Source organism: Helicoverpa armigera, chromosome 9 (assembly GCF_030705265.1).
Source record: "Helicoverpa armigera isolate CAAS_96S chromosome 9, ASM3070526v1, whole genome shotgun sequence".
NCBI classification, from domain to species: Eukaryota; Metazoa; Arthropoda; class Insecta; order Lepidoptera; family Noctuidae; genus Helicoverpa; species Helicoverpa armigera.
This window is the reverse complement of record NC_087128.1, coordinates 6,206,201-6,230,858: the sequence shown is the minus strand read 5'-3', so window position 1 is coordinate 6,230,858 and position 24,658 is coordinate 6,206,201. Positions and strand designations below refer to the sequence as shown.

General features: G+C 36.7%; 2 protein-coding genes across 2 annotated transcripts in view; one reads left to right on the top strand and one right to left on the bottom strand.

Annotated features, from left to right (window-relative positions):
• LOC110369988 (uncharacterized) overlaps positions 1-759 on the top strand; it is a 10,070-nt gene extending 9,311 nt beyond the window's left edge. The window contains exon 4 of the mRNA XM_021325673.3: positions 63-759. Coding sequence (XP_021181348.3) covers positions 63-536 — 474 coding nt within the window. The 3' untranslated portion in view covers positions 537-759. The remainder of the gene's footprint in view (positions 1-62) is intronic.
• Positions 684-24,658, bottom strand: LOC110370025 (multifunctional protein r). The gene is made up of 24 exons (XM_064036100.1): positions 24,364-24,658; positions 21,230-21,390; positions 18,907-19,073; positions 18,461-18,611; positions 17,958-18,021; positions 17,782-17,876; positions 16,316-16,499; positions 15,060-15,275; positions 14,738-14,856; positions 14,298-14,573; positions 13,902-14,036; positions 12,857-13,063; positions 12,368-12,598; positions 11,231-11,332; positions 9,696-9,813; positions 9,320-9,461; positions 8,705-8,978; positions 8,295-8,611; positions 4,866-8,007; positions 4,670-4,774; positions 4,172-4,420; positions 2,317-4,074; positions 1,849-2,232; positions 684-1,421 (listed from the first exon to the last, which is right to left on the bottom strand). The coding sequence occupies exons 2-24, from the start codon at positions 21,380-21,382 to the stop codon at positions 1,215-1,217; spliced, it is 8,796 nt and encodes a 2,931-aa protein (XP_063892170.1). The 5' UTR covers positions 21,383-21,390; positions 24,364-24,658; the 3' UTR covers positions 684-1,214.

Below are 24,658 nucleotides of genomic sequence, written 5' to 3'. Positions count from 1 at the left end.
GGCATTTTGTTTGTGCCTATTATGATGTGATTTAACTAAAGACCTTTTTTCTCCTTTTGCAGTTCATAATACCACCAAGAATGGAAACCGAGCGTCGACGTCTGGTCTTCGAATTTTTCATTCCCCATTTCATTGCAATGGCGCGTTCAAGCGAAAAATTCGAGGCAATTCGACAGGCGGTAATATATTTGGAGCAGGCTCAGAGACTCTGCACTTTGCTTTTAGAGGAGCCAGGTGGTGATATGACAGCCAATGAGTATTTAGAAGTGATTAGAGAGAAATTATCCGATTGTCAGAGAAAGTTAGTAAATCAAGGTGGTTATAAGTTACCGCCCCGAAGAGAAAGCAAGACTGTACGGACAGCGCATAAACCACTTCGCAAGCAGCGGCCCAAGTTTGAAGAAGTTCAAGATTCACCGACTGATAACCCTGGAATATCAGCTTTCACCTTTGTTGATGTACACGCTGACAACTCTTCAAGTCACAGTCACATGAAATTGAATGAGTTTGTAAATGGAGAGGAGTCCAAACTGTAACCAGTGTAATATATAGAATTAATGTGCCTATTTATTATTAAGATTGTATTGTATTTAGATTAATCAAGTTCTCGGAATTCGTTATAAATTATTAACATATATGGAATCTCGTGTTTATTGTAGCAAGTAAAATAATGTACGACAATGTGTTACTCATCACTTTAATATACATAATTTGTTATTTAACCATTGTAAAGTATCTAAAAATAAACTATCTGATAATATTGTCACTTCTTTTTTTAATTCTTAGTACTAAGGTGATGGTGTCTAAAATGAGGATGACAATTTGAGAAAAACTAAGAGGAGAGATTAACTGGAAAGTTTACATCAATTTATTTTAAAATTCACTTAAAATCCGGGTTGAAGTAATTTTTTTAATAGAATTTGGGTAGGTATTCTAGAATTTTTGCAATCTTACATTAAATCAGTAAAACGTATTCATCAACGTCTGCAATGACGTACTAGTAGCTAGATAGGTGTAATCTGATGCGATTTGCCGAACATCAAACGTCGGCGGCGCATGTAATGCTTCTGATTTAAGATATTTTTAATTGACTCAATCTACTGATTACATATCGGGCGGAAATTCATTGTTCAAAAATCAAAGCTGAGTCAGCCGATCAGGCACTGATACGAATGTTTGTATAATTATATATGAGCTGACACTAGGAAGGTAGTTCAGGTGAGTGGGTTGACGCCTGCAACCATAGAGAGTAGAGCCATCCGCACGTACATGCCGTACTCAGCTTGCCTAAAGTACGCGGCGCGAGGGTCTGAGTCGAAGTCCGGCGAGATCTCGTCGACGCGGGGCAACGGGTGCATCACCACCATGCGCCTGCGAGCGCGCGTCATCAGCTGAGGAGTCACCACCAGCAGCCCTCGTGTCTGAAAATACAAATATTCCTTATTCATTAACGTATTCGGGCTAATTAGATTATTGCTCCCAAGTCTGAAGTCGGTAATGGTTTTTTCCAAATGGAATTTCCTAACAAGTGTGTAAAGTTTGCTGAGCAGAGCACATGATAGAAATAAGCCCGTCCCCTATCCTAGCCGTTCTCTGTGAAATGCCGACAACCTAGGATGGGTTAATAACATCGTCAGGCTATCGATCAAAGTCAATAACAAAGTGATAACAAATGTAACGTCACACCAAACAACATAACATGCCACATCCTGGCTACTGCGTGGGTTTAACCTCATTAAGATTGAAATAAGATTGGATATGATTCGGATTTAAAAACAATACAAGTATTGCTACAATTTGATTAAGAATAAAAATAGACCAAGTGGATAATTATAAATAGATACATACCTTTTCATATTCTTCTTGACTTTGGAACCTTTCACGCTGAATTCGAGTCATGTACAAAACATGAGTGTCGGCCAAAACATCTTCCAACCTCTCATATACTCGTTGAGGTATGCCTTTGGAGGCAACGTAATCTGTGATATGCTTCGGCATACCAAGTCCTCGAGGACTTACGTACTGTAGTTGTACTTGATACAGAGTTAGAAGCCGTGCCAGAGAATGAACAGTGCGTCCATTCTTCAGATCTCCAACCATGGTTATGGTTAATCCGTTCACTGTACCAATTTCTTCACGAATTGTGAAGACATCGAGCAGGGCTTGCGTTGGGTGTTCGCCTATGCCATCTCCAGCATTAATGATAGGTTTGCGGCAGTGACGTGAAGCACGCTAAAATAATACAAAAATGTTTTTTTTATGAACATGTACATATTTTAGGAATATTAATATTTTACTATATGGGTTATATCTTACCGCAACTGCACCAGGTTCAGGATGTCGAAGTACTACTACATCAGAATAACTTGCCATTACTGAAACACTATCTTCCAGAGTTTCACCTTTCTTTGCTGACGAGCTCGTGGCGTCGGTATGAATTACGGAGCCACCCAGTCTTTGCATTGCCGCGGCAAAACTACAACTTGTACGAGTACTGACTTCATAAAATATTGAAGACATAACCTTTCCCCTCAAAATATCATCTAAGAAACGACCTTTGTTGACACTGGTTTTCATAAATTGTGCCAAATTGAATATATCGTTTAGAGTGTCTTTACTGAATGAGTCTACAGTCAGTATGCTTTTGCCGAATAGGTCACTACGTTGACGTTGAGAAACTGTAGTTGAAGGTGGGTTATAATTGGATGTACTGTCACATCTTTGTCTGATCGTCTGAGGAGGTAAAGGTGACAAACATCTTGCAGCTGCGATTTCACTGAAGTGCACGTTGGGCTTCGATTGTCCTTCAGGCTTGTTATCGATCTGATCGAAGTCAATATCACTTACTCTACTCAAATCTGCAGACGTATGCACATCGAGGGCAGAATTCGGCCGACTAAATTCTTTCTCCAATTTCTCAACTGTGAGTAATGTCTGTTTCTTAGGTGTAGGCCAGTCTCGTACATTTTGTCCAAAGCCAGGAGGAATTAGAACTTGACCCTCAACATAAGCAATTTCACCCCGCAGTGTTACTCTATGTACTGCACCACAAACTTGCATGCCGGCAAATGGCGTCCATTTAGATTTCGAAAATTCCATTGCTTGAGGTATTGTCCACTCATAATCCATGTCTACTTCGACGTATGTATTTGGTTGCTCGGGTAAATTGAAAATTTTACGAGGATTACGATGGAATTTATTGATAAGATCCTCTAAAGTCAAACGACCCTCATGTACAGCATTAAGCAGTAGGGGTAAGATTGTTTCTAATCCCGGATAACCGGGCGGTGGCTTTTCAGAATTTTTCTCTTCCACACTATGGGGGGCGTGGTCTGTAGCGAAAACATCAATAATATCAATGTTTTTCCAAAGTTCAGCTTGATCTTCTGGGCTACACAACACTGGTCGCACTTCAGCCCTTCCTGCCCCAATATCATCAACATCTGCAGTGCTTAAGAACAAATGATGGGGGCATACTTCACATGTAACTTTAAGGCCTCTTTCCTTAGCTGATTTAATTATAAGGATTTCTTCTTTCCTGGCGACGTGACAAATATGGATTGGTCTATCGAGTAAAGATGCCATTAATATCACAGCCCCAGTTTTCTCTTTTTCCGCATGAGCACATACAGGCATCTTTTTTGGCCAGTTCTGAAGATGTTTTTGCCATACTGTCATATCGTCTAATTTAAGAGTAGTGAAGGTTTCGTTGAGATACATTTTCAATGCAGCGGCTTGGGGAGCCATTTCAGCAGCTGTTTCACAGTTGCTGGTGGATGCCCCCATATAGAGCGCATAGTCACAACGAGCACTTACTCGTGCCAAAGCAGATGAATAATCGAAAGATGTTCGATCTATTACTGGAGGGTTAGTGTTTGGCATGGCACATATCATCGTAATACCTCCAGCGAGCGCTGCAGCTGTGCATGACGCGAAGTCCTCTTTATAAGTAGCTCCAGGTTCACGCACATGCACGTGTACATCAATGAAACCTGGCAATTTAATGATGTTGCGAGATGTCATACAGTCTGTGTGAGTCTTCATTACGGGTGCTCCACCGCATAGATGCATAGCCTGTAAAATAAAAACAATTTTATTATATAAAATACCTTTCTGTATTTTTTATGTACACTTTCAATTCATTCTTCACAACATATTTTTCTGTATGTACCTGAACTAATAATTTAGCGCACTTCACATCAGTAACTAAGGGCACGGCATAGTCAACTGCAAGACGACGCGTTCTGTATCCATGAGTAGAAAATGAGGATACCCGCCTCGCTCCTCCGCGCATTGGTAAATTAATCACCAAATCTAATTCACGTCTTGCCATGAAGTCAGCCAAATGCATCAGTTCACCGTCCGATCTTACGTCTTCAGGATCACCTATATGGTCAAATGTCCATTGAACACTTTCAACCTGCAAGAACAAGGTAATGTTATTAGGGACGTTGTTAAAAATTGTCATACCTATAAATAAAATTAAATGTTCTTCTTCAATAACTCATAAACTTCTATAAAAATACTCTAATATATATTTTGTATTTATTATTTTTGATTCTCTGTATAGCTGTCCCATAATAATAAATAATGCCTGGACACATCGTATAATGAATCAATAAAGATTTATATTACACAAAAAAAACTGTTTTAAGTAAATCATTCTTACATCAACTCCATGCTCAGCGTAGAAGTCTCCGGTACCCATGCTAGCGTATAATTTATAACCCATTTTGTGCAAAATTCTGACGCTTGGCAATAATTCCATTTTGTGCTGAAATAAATAATAGATAAAATTTAAAACTTACTTTCGGTAAATTGCAGTAGTATGAAGAATACATTTAAATTCATAACTTATGTCTTACCTTGAATGTACCAACAGACAGCAAAATAGCCTTTTTAGGTATTCTAAAACCTGTACTCATTAATGATTTCAAATAGGCTTCGTAACGGTTTTCACCGAAACATGCTACCTCACCGGTAGATGCCATTTCCACTCCTAGTGTTACATCTGCACCAGCTAATCTTGAGAATGAAAATTGTGGTACTTTCACACCAACTTTCCCACACCCGGTCATTACATTAACTGGTTCGACCGGTATACCTAAGATAATCTTAGTAGCCATCGCAACAAAATCATGGTCAAGCGTCTTGGACACAAATGGGAATGACCTTGAAACTCTAACGTTACATTCAATAACTTTCAAATCGTTATCTTTAGCAATAAGCTGCATGTTGAAAGGTCCAGTTACATCTAGTGTCTCCGCTATAATACTGGCAATTTCTTTGATTTTATCCAAAGTTTCATTGTTAATATCTTGTGGTGGAGTCACTAATGTAGCATCACCAGAATGGACTCCTGCATTTTCAACGTGTTCTGATACTGCCATACAGTAAATAGCACCATCGGCTGCCACAACGTCAACATCGATTTCTTTTGCATCCATAATGAATTTCGATATGACCACTGGATGATCTTTGCTTACTAAACTGGCTGATTTTAAATAAGCTTCCAACTCTTGGTTTGAATTTGCAACATTCATAGCCGCACCACTAAGAACATAAGAGGGTCGTACTAAGCATGGAAAGCCAACTTCTTCGCAAAAGCTGGTTGCCGATTCTAAATCTGTTAGTTCCTTCCATCTCGGTTGCATTATACCCTTACGGTCCAGCATTCTGGAAAATTTGAATCTATTCTCAGCATTGTCAATCATATCAGGAGACGTACCCAATATAATCGCCTGTTGCCTATGCAAATCCATGGCAATGTTGTTTGGTAATTGTCCTCCCATGGATAATATTACTCCATCTGGGTGTTCAATGTTATAAATATCCATTACAACTTCAAAAGAAATTTCTTCAAAGTACAATCTATCACTCATATCGTAGTCAGTACTGACAGTCTCCGGGTTATAATTGATCATTATAGTCTTCTTGCCTTGATTTCTAAGTTCTCTTAGGCATCCCACTGCACACCAGTCGAATTCAACAGAGCTACCAATACGGTACACGCCTGATCCCAAAACCATAATAAATCCACCTGGAAATTCTAAGTCATGCGTATTGCCATTATAAGTTAGATACAAATAATTAGTAGAAGCTGGCCATTCTGCTGCTACGGTATCGATTTGTTTCACACATGGTGTTATTTTATATTCTTCTCTTAACTTTCTGACAGCAACTTCAGTACTTTTAATAGCAGCTGCTATTTGTTTATCAGAAAATCCAATTTTCTTTGCTTTCTTTAAGACATCAAAAGGTATTGAACCATGATGATCTGCCTCCAATATTTTGTAATAATCAATTATATTTTTAAACTTTTCAAGGAACCAATGATCAATTTTAGTTAGCTCATATAATTTGTCAACAGTATAACCTTGTCTGAGAGCGGCAGCCAAGACAAACATACGTTTATCAGTTGGTTCTCTCAATTCATCTTCATTGACTTTTTTGATGTTAGGATCGAAACCATTAACATTTTCATCTACCATTCTTAAAGCCTTCTGGAAAGCTTCTTCAAAGCTTCTACCTATAGACATAACTTCTCCAACACTTTTCATGGAACTTCCAATTTTTGTGCTCACTCTCGTAAACTTTGCTAAATCCCACCTTGGAATTTTAACGACGCAATAATCGAGACTTGGTTCAAAACATGCAGTCGTTACTCCGGTCACAGAATTTTTGATCACGGGTAAAGCAATACCCAACGATAATTTGGCAGCTACATAAGCCAATGGGTATCCAGTTGCTTTACTTGCTAAAGCCGAACTTCGAGATAATCTAGCATTTACTTCTATTATATAAAATTCTTCGGAATTTGGGTTCAATGCGTACTGAATATTGCATTCACCCACGATTCCAAAGTGTTGAATAACTTTAATAGCAGTGTTTCTCAGCATGTAGTATTCTCTGTTAGACAGAGTTTGACTAGGCGCAACCACTATAGATTCCCCTGTATGAATTCCTAAGGGGTCTACGTTTTCCATATTACATACAGTGATGCAATTATTGTATGCATCTCTAACTACTTCATATTCCACTTCTTTCCAGCCTTTGAGAGATTTATCAATTATAAGTTGGTCAGAATGAGACAGCCCATGATGGGCTAGTGTACGAAGCTCATCTTCATTATTAGCAAAACCGGATCCTAATCCACCTAAGGAAAATGCAGATCGTGCCATAACTGGATATCCAATTTGTTTGGCAGCAGCAAGTGCTTCTTCAATGGTTGTTACAGCGGCGCTAGGGGCAACTTTTTCACCGATAGCATGTATTTTTTCGGCAAATATTTTGCGGTCTTCAGTATCCACGATTGATTGTATAGGAGTTCCTAATACACTCACATTGTATTTCTCTAGAATCTTAGATTTCTCTAATTCCACTCCACAATTTAAGGCAGTCTGACCTCCGAAAGTTAGAAGAACGCCGGTTGGTCGTTCCGCTTTAATGACTTGTTCTACGTATTCAGGCGTGATAGGAAGAAAATATACTTTGTCGGCTAGACCTTTTGAGGTTTGAACCGTGGCAATATTTGGATTAATCAATACTGTTTGTATCTTTTCTTCTTGCAACGCTTTCACAGCCTGTGATCCTGAATAATCAAATTCGCCAGCCTGTCCAATGGATAAACCGCCGGATCCAAGAATGAGTACTTTTTTAGGCCTCTCGTGTATAGTTGGAACAAACTTTAGCTTTTCGGTAATGGTGTTGTCGATGTTGCAGGATTGCTTATTTTTGTAGGATTTTACAGCATCGATGAATACATCGAAAAGACATTCTAAATCTGTCGGTCCAGCTGTATGTTCGGGGTGGAACTGAACACTGAAGAATGGCAGGGTTTTGTGAATTATACCTTCATTTGTTTTATCGTTTTCATTAGTGAACAACACTTTCCACCCATCAGGCAGGGAATCCGCATCGACGGCAAATCCATGATTCTGTGATGTCATAAAACATCGGCCCGTGCCGTTATGTGTGCAAGGTAAATTGTGTCCACGGTTACCGTAACTGAAAATGGATACAAATATACAATTAAATTACACATACCTGCTAAGATAATATATTTTTTTGTATCCTTTATCGCTAAATTCCACCTTTTAAAGTTAATTAAATAAGACATACGTAGTTATTTGTTTTTAAATCAGGATTATAATACACTTTTTTAATCGCGTTTATAATAATAGCACAGGTTATAAATACATACCAAATACATAATTGTGAAAATCTACCTCCAAATAGATAACTAATAATTACGTTAGTATAATAAAGTAATAGAAAAGAATTTCAATACATACCTAGTTTTGTATGTTTTGCAACCTGCCGCCGTGGACAGCAACTGATGACCGAGACAGATACCAAACAACGGTTTTACATTCTTCTTATCTTCAATGATTGTGCGCATGTTATCCACCAGCTTCTTACATTTCACAGGGTCACCAGGACCGTTACTGATGAACAGGCCATCATACTGGCTGGCATCGATCTTGTGATCCCAGGGAACCAAGATAACCTTAGCGTTCCTCTTGATCAAGCATCTGATTTGATTGTACTTCAAGCCGCAGTCTACAGCCATTATTGTGATGTCTCCAGTGGGATTGTATATTTTTGGTTCCTGCAAATAAATGTGAAATGTATATATTTCAAAAAATGAGAAATTTAGGAGAATTCCATTTGTGTAAATATACATGAAAACTTTGATGCTAACCTTAACAGAAACTTCAGCAACCAGATTCCTGGCATTTGGGTCTGATAGGGCTGGTAGTGGGCCAAAAGGTGGGACTCCTTGAATGATACGTCCAAGAGTAACTCCAGCTCGGAGACGGAAGGTCAGGGCCCTGGTGTCCACGTCACAGAGGCCGGGGACCCCGCGGGCCGCTAGCCAGGAGCCCAGGGATCGCTTGGCGCGCCAGTGGCAGGCGCGAGTACTGACCTCGCCCACTATTAAGCCAGCTGCCCAAATGCGGTTAGATTCAAACCATCTGGAACATGTGGAAATTTCTTATCAATTATCCGTAACTAGCTTCTGCCAGCGGTTTCACATACATCTAATGGGCATCTCTCCACGAATGCGGATAAAGTGAATGCAATGTTTATTATTATGTTATATTTTTTTAGAAGACGCCACAATATATATACGTATAAATACGTAAGTTGGGTGTAAATGAAGTAATGGTAGTCTAACAGATTTTTTTGTAAAGCTAAAACCGAGGATACCCGCTTGTGAGTAGGTAGATACCACGGAGGTAGATACTCAAACATTATTTTTTGTTTTTTCATAGAAGTTTTGAAGTCTCGTGTAACAAATAGCTCTGGTTCTTACTTGGGTATGCCATGTTCGTCTCGTTCTTCTTCATCAGGTACTCCATAATTACCGACGAGGGGGTAGGTCAGGACCAACAATTGTGCATGGTACGACGGGTCTGTCAGCGACTCAGGATATCCGACCATACCAGTCTGAAATACTATACAACAACAATTGTTTGAGATTTAGCGGTAAAATTACAGAATTTATAAAGTTAGAATGCCCATTGATTTATTTTTTTTAATAGTTATAACATATAATACACTACGGGGAGTACTATTCTAGTTTACTTTGACAATACTTAAAAAAACATTCAAAAAAGTATTATTGGACTGCTAATAATTATCTGGCTGTTTTTTTAAAGTCTGATATAACATGACTGTGATAAACTTACCAACTTCTCCCTCTACGGGTACTTGTGCCCCAAAGCTTCGTCCTTGGAAGACCGATCCATCGGCTAACACGAGGCTGCATGGTGGTCCCACCTCACAACTCAAATCATCAGCCACCATCTATATACATAGTCAAATTATTTATTTAAAAACAAAAAGCTCCGAATATTATAAAAGTTTACAATTATTGAACTGAAAAAAACAGATACAAGTTGAAGAATCAAAGTTTGAGTCCCAGTCTATGTAACTTTTGCTTATCTACGCAAGGGGTCCCCTAACCGTGAGTAAATTAACTACCACGAAATTGAAACTGCGCCGTTAGACGTAAAAAAAACAAGTACCTACGAGATACAGGCTAAAAAAACCCTTCTTGGCAAGTGTGTAAAAGGTGTCTTTTTTAAGTAGCAGAAACAAATAATATCAATAGGTACATACAAACTATATGAATATTAAACTATAATTAAGTAACTAACTAAACTAACTAAATCAAATTGTGTGCGGAACTTGATGTGTTGTGATATGGGGACACCTACGTTGTAAATATTTCATTGAAATAAGTTCGCGGTAGTCAAAATAAACACGATGACAATCTCATTTTACAATCTCTTAACGAGCGAGCATTTGATACTAAACAATTGTAATAAATTAACCACAATTACTGCAATAGGATTCCAGTACTTAAATATTATGTAAGAAGTTACAAATAATACAAACATCCGAATCGAAAACCTCCTCCTTTTAGGGAACTCGGTTGTAGGTAAATTCAGATCAAAAGTTTGGAGTGGATTTCAATCAATACTTACTGTTTCAGTTTAACATAATAACGGGATAATAAATTAACGGTGTAAAAAAGCTACTGATACGAGATTGCTCCTAAATAAAAAATATGCAGCCTAGTTGCTATGCGAGGACATGAATAAATATTTAGCGGAACATTGGTAGCTAAAGGCCTAGGATTTAGTCCTTGAATTTGCCATAGTAAATATGTAAAGGTACATATACATTACTTAGGTAAAAAGTGTACATGCATACCTACATGATTTTTTTTTTTTTTTTTTAACTCAACGTTTTAACGTACAAATTCTTAGAACATTCTAACTTAATAAGGATAATAAACTGTCTTTACACTTACAGTGGGTTTAATACAAATTAGTACTTAATTGCAAGAAAATCGCAAGAACTGCGACTAACTTTATGAAACGCAGTTAATTAATTTGTAAATCCAAGTAAACACAGGTCAGAAAACATAATTTCAAGGTAAAGTTACACCAAAAAAAATCTTCAGAATTTTTTATATTTTCTAGTATTTGTTACATAGAGACCAATTTTAAATGAAAACTAAATACAAATCCTGAAATCTTTTGCCAAAATGACTAAAACAAACTTTACATCTTAAACACGAGTTACGGATGACATTAACTCGAGATAAAATGCGAATGGAATTAATAAAGATGGCTTTGAATACGACTAATTCATTGAAGTTCAAAGTTGTAGCTATTAACCCGAGCATCGGTCAATAAACCGTAGTTTTACTCACTTTTTGTAGGTTCGTTTTGCCGGCCACGTGGTTTATTATGAAGCCGGGGAGGAACGGTCCGGCGCTGTCGCGGTCTACACGACGACAGACTCGTTTCACCCATTACCTCCTCCTTATCATACTCCGTCACACACACAATGACTTCTACCTGCTTTTGGCTCTTTCACGCATCAATAACTTCTCTATGTCCGTCTCTTTCGTGTCACTTGTTATGGGTTCATACTTTACAGCGTGAATTGTTCTGTTTGTGTTCTTTATGCTTCTTTAATAGAATCAGATTTTAAACTGGCTCTCAAATCCTTCCACTCGCATATTATTTGTTACCTGTATTATTTGCCCGTTCCCGACATGGATTGATTCTCTTGCCATTTGTAAACAATTACTACCTTGTTAACACATGAGTTATAAAAGGCATTGTATTGAATTATTCATTCATACAGTAAAAATTAAAGCACGTCATTCAGATTCTCATCAGTTATATGTTACAACCAGTTATGTATGACGGACTTTAGACTTAATCTTACAATCTAAGTAATATTCCTATAGTTACCATGAATAATTGAATATTGCTTATATTCAGTTTAGTTCAATACAATGCCCTCATAGTGTGCAGACAAGTTCGTACGGTCTGAAGTTTGTTCTAATCACTGTGGAATTCAAATCTCGCGGCAAATTCTTATCAATATTTTTTCTTAGAGACGTAGTATTCTGATACTTTGATAGGTGGAGGAAATGTGTCGAATCTGGAATGGACTTGGCGTGAAGTATGAGAAAATTTATTGTAATTCTCGCAATGAGGCCATTAAACATAATGCATATTTTCGATGTAAGGCAGAGGCTTTGCCCTAATAGGTCCACCCATGTTGCTAAGCTAAAGAACCATTTTAATAAATGATCAATCTTGGTTTTGTCAAAAATCAACATAATTATAATTGGATGCAAAGCCTTTTTATTTAAATTACCTACTTGTGGATGGATAACCACTAAATAGTAATTGAAGAAAACAAATTGAAAAATGGGATAGGTAAATAGGTATTAAAACATCTGACTTAAACTTAGTAAAGTACTAACAAATCTTTATTATAATAATAAAAGTATGAACTTTAATGTTACGTTGTACATAAATTGTGAGTATTAACTTGTTCGTGGCTGAATCCTCCAGCGGTTAATGTTTCCTGTCCTGTTGAGAATAGGATAGTCTATAAAATCGATGGTCAGGACTTGAGGAGGTTTGTCTAATTCTAGGATCTGAACGTGGTTCTTCTCTGGGGCTGGTTTGAGCCAAAGTCCTGGCAAGTATAAGGTAATCTGTGGGCCGACGCTTGGCCAGTACCTGCCGAGGTTATGTCCGTTCACCCATATGTAACCCTGGAACATTTTAAGTATATTAGAGTTTATGAAATATGTACCGAATTAGCTCAGGGTAACAACGGAATATTTCACAGTCAAATCGCAAATAGAAAATAAATAATTAGACATTATTGTTCAGGATGTAGAAGTAAAATTACATCAATATTTTGATCAATAAGAATGAGTTTATCAATTGATGAGAGAAGGCGTATATTTTAATAAGCAGCAATTATCCTTTGACTTTACAATATTCCCGTTTAGCTAGGATAATTTTACCTTGCCCCATCCACTGGTGTCAACAAACGTGTCCAAGGGTTCCTGACCCACAGGTAACGTGAAGTCACCCTCGTAGAACGTAGGTCCCATACGCAAATTATCTTGACCAGCTACCGGTGTTGTTGTGAATGTTTCTAGAGGAAAACCTGTTACTTTCCATTTTCCATCCAGAGCTTTACCATTGAACTCTACTGCACTTCGGATGCCCTGAAATAATGTTACCATTTTGAAAAAAAAAAATTTTGGTAGCTAGTGTAAAGAACCTAACATTCCTATTATCAAAAATTGTTATTATCCTAATCATTAAACAAAGTATAATCACGGATTTGGATACAGTTTCCTTCAATAACAGAAGGCCATACGAATCGTATTAAGGTTAGATAAAAATAAATACTTGTAAGAGTACTGAACTTTAATTATGTCGATAACTTAATCTTATAGCGAGGTGACTGTCTCGGTCAATGTCTGTAACGAATTTTGCTATGACAAGATAAGTGACAATAAGCCTGCGATAATATAGGCGTATATTGCTGATAAAAATATTCATAGTCTCAATATTTATCATTTGTACCGAAACAATACTTATATCTTTGTATTATGCGTTCCGGTAATCTACACCTTAAACCCGTTGAAACATCTGACACGCTAAAAGCCACTGAGACTCAGATAATTGCGCGACAGAACTTATAGGCGCTCTACGAATAACGTTTTTAAGTTGAGCTAAGTTCATCACATAAGCGCAATAAACTAAGAGTAGTAAGAATGCTAGATAGAGAAAGCGGAATAATAGGTGTTACGGCACAGTGGAGTCTGAGGATAAATATAATTGTATTAAAAAAGGTCTCAGAAATAGTTGTAGAAATAATAGGTCAGCGGTTAGACCGCATTACCACAAAGATAGTGACTATTGATAAGACTAGAACTAGAAGTAGGTGACATAAGCAATACCTACTTACAATGAGGTTATAGGTAATTTAGATCTATGACAAGAAGAAAGTAGAAGAAGACAATTTCTAGATCAAACTGATTTCTAACCATTTCTTACCTTGAAATCGTGGAGCATATTGCCAAAGTTAATCCGACCCTGATGCTCCACTAATAATGACAAAACGGAACCGTTCTTTGCAGAGATGGGGAGGCTGTAGATCTTGTGTAGTCTGCTGAGGCGGCCTTTGAACGTCTGAAATAGGAAATGACAGGTATGAGAACGTATAGAATTTAATGTAATGAATGACAATTAATTCTTTTTGTGGAATGGAAATATATTAAAGTCACAAGACTATTCAAAAGACTTTTATCTCAAAACTCTCATTTTATACATTTTTAGAAGCCACCATCCTCATTTGGCAGAAATTAGCACCTGCTCAGTTGCATGAGCTCAGTTGAAAAGTATGTGTGCAGCATTACAAACTAGGTATCTATGGTACTCTCAAATACTTACACCATCGACAAACACAAATATCATATCTCTTGGCGCCCCAATTTGCAACAAATCATCAGCTTCAGGGAGCTCTGTCTCGTACAAAACCAGGCCTCCTCGTTGTCGCAGATGTTCGAAGGTTGGGAGAGTTGGTCCAGTCACATCGTCATACTTCTTGCCCAACTGTGCACGACCCTCCGGACTTAACAGATTCAACGTTGAAGTGACGTTGACAGGTCCATAATCACCTTTCGCACTAGCTCTGGGGAGTGGGATACTTTCGTCCACATAGTTGTACTGAAATTGAAATAAGAGGAAATTGAAATTAGTAAGGGCATTCAAACTGATTGTTATTTTATTTTAAAACAAAATTATCTACAATGATCAGCTTTTAGATATCTAGATTTTAATCTTCTGATAATGTTTAATTTTTTGTTTTTCAAAAATCAGTATTATAATACCTGCTTCAATTTCTCTCTAATAAGATAGTATTTAGGTGTAGGATCGCCAGCCTCTGTTAATGGAGAATCGTAGTCATAGGAAGTGATGTCCGGTTGGAAAGTAGCCATGTAATTAGCTCCTGAAAAATTAAACACAATTTACCTTTTTGGTCTTTCTGTATAACAAGAACTTAAATTGATCATTTCCTAGCTCTATATCAATTTAGACAGATCTTAAATCTTAATATTGATAGTAATGCTCATTATGATCTTGTTCATTAATCGAAAGCGTTTCAGTTATGGTTACATATTTGTTTCTATTACGTACAAAATATCAACATACCAGAAGTATATTCAAAATTGGTGCCTCCATAGAACATGAAGAAGTTGACATTTGCTCCGTAATCGAGCATATCGCCGAGGGTTTTGACCACATCGCCAGCGTCAGTGGTGGCGATATGCTCGCCCCAGTGCGTCAGCCAGCCCGTGTAGTACTCCGAGTTCATCAGCGGACCCTTCGGCATGAAGCGACGGAGTTCCGCGAATGATCTGTTCACATCTGAAGATTCAACAGTTCATTTTAGTTAATCAGCATGTGTTTTATGCATATTTTTATGGGGCCTTTAAGCATTACCTTTCTATATTGCAAAGCAAGACTTCATTGATGTATTAACGATACTTTTGGGGTTTTGTTAGATTGCACTTTAAAAACACCTACATAGTTACAAGTATGGTTTAGACGGGTCCTAATACTGTCGAGTGCACATAAGATTTGAGAATTCAGTCTCACTAGTAGTAATAATATTTAGTGCAATAAAAATCTTTAGTCTTGGGGCCATTACCCGTCGAAAACCAGACCAACTTCCGTTCGTAGATGTTTTAATTAAAGTATAGTCACAGTGTATTACACTTTAATAAATTAACATAAATTATCCCGATGCTAAGTTTTTTAGTCATTGCTACAAAGATAAACAAAACATACTGAGTAAAAAAACTAGAAAAAAAGAACATCATTAAAAGCTATTAGTGGAAGTCGGCGTCTTCGTTTTCGTTATTTTTTTGCTATCGAACACTACATAAAAATAAAGACTATTAATTTATTTCGCTTTTTTATTGTGTACTACAATTTTATACGCGGAGCGAGCTTCAAACAAGTTTTGAAGAGACATTAATAATATAGCAAGATATTGTATTACCTATGCTCAAAAGAGCATTGATATTAACGGTACATAAACTATAAGACGTTAAAAGCATATTATGGTATTTAAATGTACGTTTCTGAATCAGAAAATTAGGGTCCCCTATTCCTTATTCCCCTATGATCCACTTATGTACAACTAGCTTCTGCCAGCGGTTTCACCCGCATCCCGTGGAAACCTCTGCACGAACCCAGATAAAAAGTAGCCTATAGCCTTCCTCGATAAATGGGCTATCTAACACTGAAAGAATTTTCCAAATCGGACCAGTAGTTCCTGAGATTAGCGCGTTCAAACAAACAAACAAACTCTTCAGCTTATAATATTAGTATAGATGATCTCCTATGCAGACAACTATTGCCGAAATTCAATCACAATCTATGTAGGTATGTAAAAATCTTACTTGTATAAGCATTGAAATCTATAGTAGCGAGGGTGTCCGGAATGGCCCCGTTTCTGAGGAAGGATAGGCCGCTCCCGTCAGTGGTGTAGAGGATGGCCTTATTGTTCACGTGCTGATGCATCATATCGCGAGCCTTCAGTCTGTACTCCACGTCGCTGCCGTAGCTACCGTACTCATTTTCCACCTGGAGAGAAGTAACATCAAAAGTTACATTAGGTTAACTATGCCAAATGAAGGTAGTAAACATTGGGTGTAACGTCGATTCTGAGTTCTTTAAATTCTTTTCTTTGCTGCTGATGGAATTCAGAACTTATATTCGTGCAAAACAAAAATTCCTTTAAAGGTCCATCATTTTCTCTTTGCGTAAGTGCAAAGAGCTATCATATCAATCCAGTACGAGGGAGATGACAAGGATTAAAGTAAAAATGGCATAGCAACAGCCAATGGATTTTCAAATTACTCAAATACCTAATTCCAACTGTCTACAATAATAAATATACAAGTGTGTGCACGTCACTAGCTTCCACCAGTAGTACTCCGCGCTTCCAGAGGTAGTTTATATCATTCAAGCAAATATACAAACTCTTCAGTTTTATAATGCTACTATGTGCCGAACTACCTATAAATAGTAACAAGATCTTCATAATGACGTCTGCTTAAATATCTTCATTAGATTTACGACCTTTTATTTTTAAATCAACTTCTTTAGATTAACGGTTTTATATAAAATAAATTATCGAAGTCGTTCTACAAGTATATTGTATAAAATATTTTTCATTATCCTTAATATCTAGGTCTACACTTTTAACCTACAATCCTACAAAAGTCGTCTACACTTCTACAGACCAGACCGCATACAGCTCAGAGATATTGCCGAGACCTACAGCATGCATGATTTGCATATCTTGGACTGCAAAAAATACATACCAACGATTCAATTCATTGTGTCTAATGCACTCTTAGTCTGCGGCTTACTTATTTTATTTTTTTTGTATTTTTCTAATGTACCATGCTGCGTTTTGCTGGAAGGAAATTACGTAAGCAAATTCTACGTCTGGTCTGAGGCAGCTAGAATCTTGAATGGATTCTACCTTAGGCGATTGACTTATATGGATCTCCGAATTAGGTATAACTAAACGGAGTCGTTAATAATACATGGCATGCCTGTACGGCAATTTATTTAGGTAAATGTAGATCTTTGACTGCAAAATACTTATAAAAGGTAACGAGGTCAGAGTTCAAAGCTTTCTCGGCACAGATGTTTACGGAGAGTTCATGCCAGTTAGCCTTTTGGTCACTGAATTGTTAATGTTAATACAATGAACCAAAATATTTTTTTGTGTTAATTACACAAATCGTTAGGACTTGACCCGGATTGAATTAAGATTGAAGCGCATTAACACGCACGACAATATTGCTTTGTCGTCCAAAGTTATATAGTTTCTTTAAGTTTTTATCTTACCTACCTGTACTAGAATTATGGGTCCACCATTTCCATAAAGCAGATGCGACACTTGTTCGAACAGTTTTTCCAGCCATATCCTGGATTCTTCAATGAAGTCTGTAAGTGAGTAAAATTATTGCTTGATCAGTAAAGAATGGTGTTAGTTGCGAATTTTACATTTGTTGATATTGTTCTTACCTTTATCAGTTGATCGCAATTTGATGTTCGGATATTTGCCGAGCAGCCAATAGGGCAATCCACCCTGTAAAGGATAAATAATAAATTAATCACTACGCTACAACAGTTATTAAAAATAGTTATTTGGCCGAGGAGGTCAGATGTATCCGGGATGACTGGTAGCCAACCCAACATAGTTCGGAAAAATCTAGGATGATGATGATGATGATAAAACCATGAACAAACACGAAGAATTTATTAAGCAAAACAACGACGTCTGAATTTTTCCTTATTATGTTGTATAGTTTATTTATCTCGTAAAATACGGGAAGGCCAGAGATAAGCAATACGCAGAAGCTTCATACCCCGTTTATTGAAAATTTTACTTAAGAGGTAATTAAAGTGCAAATAGATACCTATATAAATAAAGTGATATGAATTTTATGATGCTTCTTAAGTACCTATCTAATAAAGTTTAAGATAATGAATGTTAAATTAATAGCAAATTGCAAATTGAGACTTACCAGGTCTCTTTCAGCGCAAATGTAAGGGCCGACGCGCAACAGCACGTACAGTCCCTCTTCTGCAGCAATGCGAATGAAATTAGCGATATCTCGGTCACCATCGAATGAGTATTGTCTCTCCTCTGGTTCGTGGTAGCTCCATTCCACATATCTGAACAAAAGCAAATACTTTGAGATTCCCATTCGGGATCGATTATCAAGATCACTGTAAACTCAATAAGGCTCAATAATTTAAGACCGATGACTGAGTTAAATAAGTTTAAATATTTACGCTAATACTCCTTCCTATCCATTTAAATATTTGCATCGTACCTAGTTAATGAAATTTTAAAATTAAATTTGCTAAGCAATTGGCTATGAAAACATTCCAGTTAGGACTAAATTGACAATCACAAGAAGAATTTTAAGAAGCTAGTTATATCCTTCAAGTATTTGAGAATTCTTACGAGGCAACGGAGTTAAGTCCAGCCGCTTTGAGTTTGCGGAGACGGTCTCTCCAGTAGGCTGCGGGCAGTCTGAAGTAATGCAGGGAGCCAGAAACGATGCGCAGTGGCTTCCCATCCACCATGAATTTGTCATCAACTATGTTGATCTGCCGGCTCGTTTGTTCTGCCTGTGATTTTATAAAAGAATAGAAATAAAAACAATGTAATTTTTTTCAGTTATTTGGACAATAACAAAACCTTTTTTCTGGCACGTGTCGTTTTCTACTTGTTACCTATATACCTACCTAGATGTAAACAAACACTTCTTAAATACGGCAATTTTTTGGAGACGTTTAGAAATACGATAAAGTTTATTTGAATAAATTAAGGTGCACAACAAAAACCCGTCATTTAGTTGTTATTTACAATTGAGCAGGTACAGTCATTAACATACATAGATATATTTTATCCGTAGGTTGTACCTACTTAGCTAGTATTAAAATAAAGTATGTTTGAATTTACGCTCGGATGCTCCTTGAGGTTTTCGTAAATAGTTTGTGACGTGACGAAACGATCAGCTAGGCTGAAGATATTTAGATAAGAGCAAAAAGGATGCTCTAACTAAACAATATTTTTCACAAATAACTATAATTCTTTTCTGCTGTCATTGAACATCCTTGGCAGTCGTTACGGGTAGTCAGAAGCCAGTAAGTCTGACAACAGTTTTACCAAGGGGTATTGGGTTGCCCGAGTAACTGGGTTGAGGAGGTCAGATAGGTAGTCGCTGCTTGTAAAAATACTGGTACTTAGATGCACCCGGTTGGACTAGAAGCCGACCCTAACATAGTTGGGAAAAGGCTCGGGAGATGATGAACTACATATATTACAATATATCTTTGCATTGGCCAATGCATATTTACCGCTTGCACTTTTTGATATGCAATAGTTGTATACGCCATGTGGCACGATTATAGTGTTATTGGATATGGATAACACTGGATATCAAATTATCATGTCTATAAAAATCTGTTTTATATAAATGACATGTTATTTTTCTTCTGGAAAGTAGAATGTTGTCAAGTTTTTTTTTTTTGGCACGTACTTCTATAACAATTAAACTACATGAAAAAGTAACTGGTTGGTACCTGTCTACAGCTATATGTAATCCATATTAAAAGAAGAAGAAATTGGACTTGCTTAGGTTAAATAAATAAATGTTTATGCATAAAAGTGGTGGATGATTATTTCCCAGCAAAATAGAACAACGGAAAACCGAAATTGTCTATTTCTAATATCTTCTTTCATATGATTTTCGTCTATGGGTCCATATTGTGCCATTGATGTAAGTAGTATTGTTTATTTCAAATTAACTCTATTGTTTCGCTGATGAGCGTTGAACAATGCGACATTTGAATTGTACATGTTAGGATCAGTAGGTCAATTGGTACAGAACCCAAGGATCTGCACTGCTGTCTAAAATGATTCATACTGACCATTACGATCCATGTCAAAAAGGCAAACTAAATAGGCAAAATTATGCCTAATAAATCAACATTTAAAAAAAATCCCGACTAAAAAAAAACATAAATAATATTGCCTTTCACTTTAAACCGCTCATAATTTTTTAAACATGTTTCACCTATTTAAAAGACCACCTGATTAAAATATCTACCCTAATTTTGTTTAACTAGATACGTTTTTTTGAGATTGTTCAATTGAGAAGTAATAACAGTCAACGTATAATAAATAATAACAGTCAACACATATTAAGTAAACAAACTTTAATTCTATATTATAATTGATAAAAGTAAGAGATTTGGTTAGTTTTAGCCAAATAAGGTTCACTAGATTCACACAAACCTTGGATCGTGGATTCGATGGGTGAGAGGCATACAGTTAGTAACTTACTTAAATTAAGTTTGTATCCTTGCATCATAGTATGAATAATAATCATCTGTAGGTAAATTGAATTTATAATATTGAATACAATCACAGGTCATGGTGGTAGAGGTATCGATATGTTGTACACCTATCTACCTCTCCAAAGAAGCTTAATAAAAAAACATTTTTCATACATGAACTTACGGTTTAATCAGGTGCCTTAGCGCGTAATCACACGGTGCAAATGTTTATATGAAGAAGTCGATGTCATGATAAATAACAGTAGCCTCTAGACACCGACTTCTTGAAATGAAATCGTTTATTTTGCAAGTTGGACATTGACTGATCCCTGAGAGGAAACTCCGAAACAAACTCAAGGGAAATATTTAGAGAGCTTGAGACACACGGAAAGTTTTTTTTTTTGTTTTTGTTTATTTTCTAAAAATTTTGAACAACTGCTTACCTCGGCCACTGGCTCTGAAAGTCTTTCATTTCGCTTCTGTTCTACTTGTACGACCATGGGATCGAACACCTCGGAAGCTTGGGCCTTGGTGAGGGGGCCGCTTGCGACGCTCCACAACGACACTGCTACAAACACGCTCCATTGTAACCTCATGCCTTATTCTGAAAATATAAATGATTAAACAATATTAATAAATATTTGTGTTAAAAATAATGTGAAATTCTTGGAATAGGATCTATTGTCACATAGAGTACGGGATATGTCTATGTAAAATAGTGTGTTCGAAATTTAAATGAAGTTTCAACATCTAATTGTAATAGTGACAAATTCGACATGGAAGCCATGGGTGTCATGGGTTTCCTAGTGCTCATCTATCTTGCATTATTGATGTGTGACATTAACTCCGTCTTATGACACACATAAAAAAATACAGCTATTTATAACAAAATATGGCATTATCATCGAATTTAATTAGAAAAAAAACTAATAGTATGTAGGACGATAAAAAAAGATAGCTGTCACCTTTGCCATTTTTAGAAATTGAAAGGATAGGAGTATTTTTATTTATTTACATTTAAATAAACAATTAATTTATATTTTTTCATAAATTAATTACATGGTAGGCGTATAAGTAGTTTGCATTTCGTTAATAGTATTATAATTAAAGTTGTATTTTCTACGTTTAATTGAGAACCAGTTTGAAGCCTAGAGAATAAAATAACCTCTAATATTTTGAAATCATTCTTATTGATTGCCAAATATATTTTAATTGAGACAGAAAGTGAAGTCTGTCTGACAACATCTATTAAAACGTGAGTGCGAAACCAGATCTAAAAGCCCCTGGTCTGTAGGTATCTCGCTTACACGGTGAGGCTAAGAAAAGCATAGACTTCACTATCGGGTGGACAATATAACTTCAATTTAATTTTGTAGAAGGAAAATATTGATATACAAGCTTCCGCTAGTGAACTTCCCACAAGCGAATTAAATGTAGCCTATATAAAAAGTAAGAATAGCATCCGATGTATACGTTATATACCTACTACCAAACTTTTGCTTTTTTAAAATATGGATAAGTGTGACGTGATATTAAGAGTGGTATAGCTGTGTACCCACAACATTGGCAGATATTTGACATTTGGAATCGCACGAAAGAACTAAAATTTCCGTCACAGGGTATGTTTATAACCAGGTGTAGAACACTTGGAGTAGTGTTCGTCCTGCCTTTCATCCTATAAGTAGTAAGATATGCCATACAACCTCACAGTTTCCCGCCAACTGACCATAGTGTCTAGATGCACCATCCGCGTCTATGCATTCAACGAGACTACAGATATCGTTGATATACTGACTTGCTATGGCAGGAATGAAAAACATAAAAAAAATCAGTACCACAGGAAACGATGCACTATGCACGGCATGAAGTCAAAATTCATTTCCTGTTCGTTAAACTAATACAAAAAGGAATAATATTTCTCTAGATATTAATCTAGGTATAAGCAACGAGAAAGCCACTTTCTCGAATCTAGTGGGATTAATCGGTTAGCTTTTGATAACATTTTATAATATTTTTTGTTATATAAGTTAAGATAGAAGATGATACAAGCACACACATGCAAATTAACTACACAAACTCATTAGTTAAGCATGGCCAAAAGTATAATAATTTTAAATTTACAAAACCCATTAATTACAAGCACGCCTGATGTAGACCTCGACTAAATAAATACAAGGTTTATAAAAAAAGAAAATGGATAATTAATATAGTATACACTTACGAGTTAGGCAGTATGCAATTGGCACAAAGTCAAATGTGAGTTAGTATTTATAAAGCCGTGAATGTACATTTATATAGCCGCGTTACGGTTACGGGAAATCACTTAATATTTATCAAACCTATAGCTATTAAGGATAACAATGAAAAAAATACCTTTTGCTAATGACTTGAACAATGTTAAAAATGAAGTAATTATGGCCACTTTAGATAAGAGGTTTCGTGTTTTTTCCACATGTACGAACCAAGAACACTAAACAGTTTTTACGATATAATTAATATAAAAACAGAAAAAAAAATCCCATGTGTGGCATATTCGTCTAATCATTGCATCTTCGTCGTCATCCCATATTTTAAGAGCGATACGATATCAAATTCGTGGATACGTACCTACATCGATAAGTTAACGGCCTCGGGACCATGTGGCACAACAAAATAATTTGGGACCGCCAGTTGCTTCAACGAGAAGGAAAACAAACCTACAAACGGTGGGTATATTAGTTAGTTGATAAACAAAGGAAACTTGCCAGACGGTTTATTTTAATAACGTGTAATTAATTAATATTAACTTAGTTGTTTTGCTCAGAATTCGTTATTTTTATAAGTAGTTTCTAGATAGTACTATGATGTACCTGATGTTTAAATATATTTTACATTATTATTTATTACGAGCCGTTTTCCCGCGGTTTCACCCGCGTCCCGTGGGAGCTACTGCCCGCACCGGGATATAATATAGCCTCTGTTACTCGCAGATAATATAGCTTTCTAATGGTGAATGAAAATTTAAAATCGGTCCAGTTACTTTTTGAGTTTATTCATTACAACCAAACAAACAGTGTTCCTCTTTATAATATTAGTATAGATATAAGTACGGATTATAAGTTATGCATACAAAATTGCTGCAAATGAAAGAAGTTATTTTAAGTATCTATACATATAATAAATATTTTAAATTTATTTTTATAACTTTCATTTAATTACCAAAGCGAAAAAGTTTTTATTTTTCATTTATTTGTAATTTTCGTCATCCTTTCTGGTTTTTAAGTAAATATTTTGATAAACAGTCTGGACCTCCGACTTTACAGCTTAAATACACATGCATAGCAACATGTTTCCGAATTAAAAAAACTTTTTCAAGAAAACATATGTAGGTACTCCGCAAAACTTTAATTTACTATACCGAGTGAGAAAATTGACGCACGAGATCGTTCCTTCCTAGTGAATATTGAAGCGGTGAATGCTTAGTGCAAGAGTGTGCAAGGAACCGGCGGCGTGAGTGCCCTGTCAATCATGCATTTCTCTACAGACGATCATACAGACATGTCATGTGTTCGGAACATGCTGAAAGGTGTTGTTGTACCTGCTTGTGGGGCTTGTGTGGCGGCAATGACCCTCGGGCTAACACTGGCAGTGAACTGTCTTGACCCCGGGGACCGAGTCGCGCGACGCTCGTCCAGTCACCAGAGGTACATAGGTTATTAGAGCGCGCAAGTACCTGTGGATGGCGTGTTTTATTTTTACGATGGACTCGATAGCTCGCGATACAGCGCGACCGTTCGCCTCGGCACTCCCTCTGACACTCGCTGATTTTGAACCTGTGACCGCACGGGCACACACTCCGAATGCAGATTAAAGACCTGATTTGAAAAACAAAT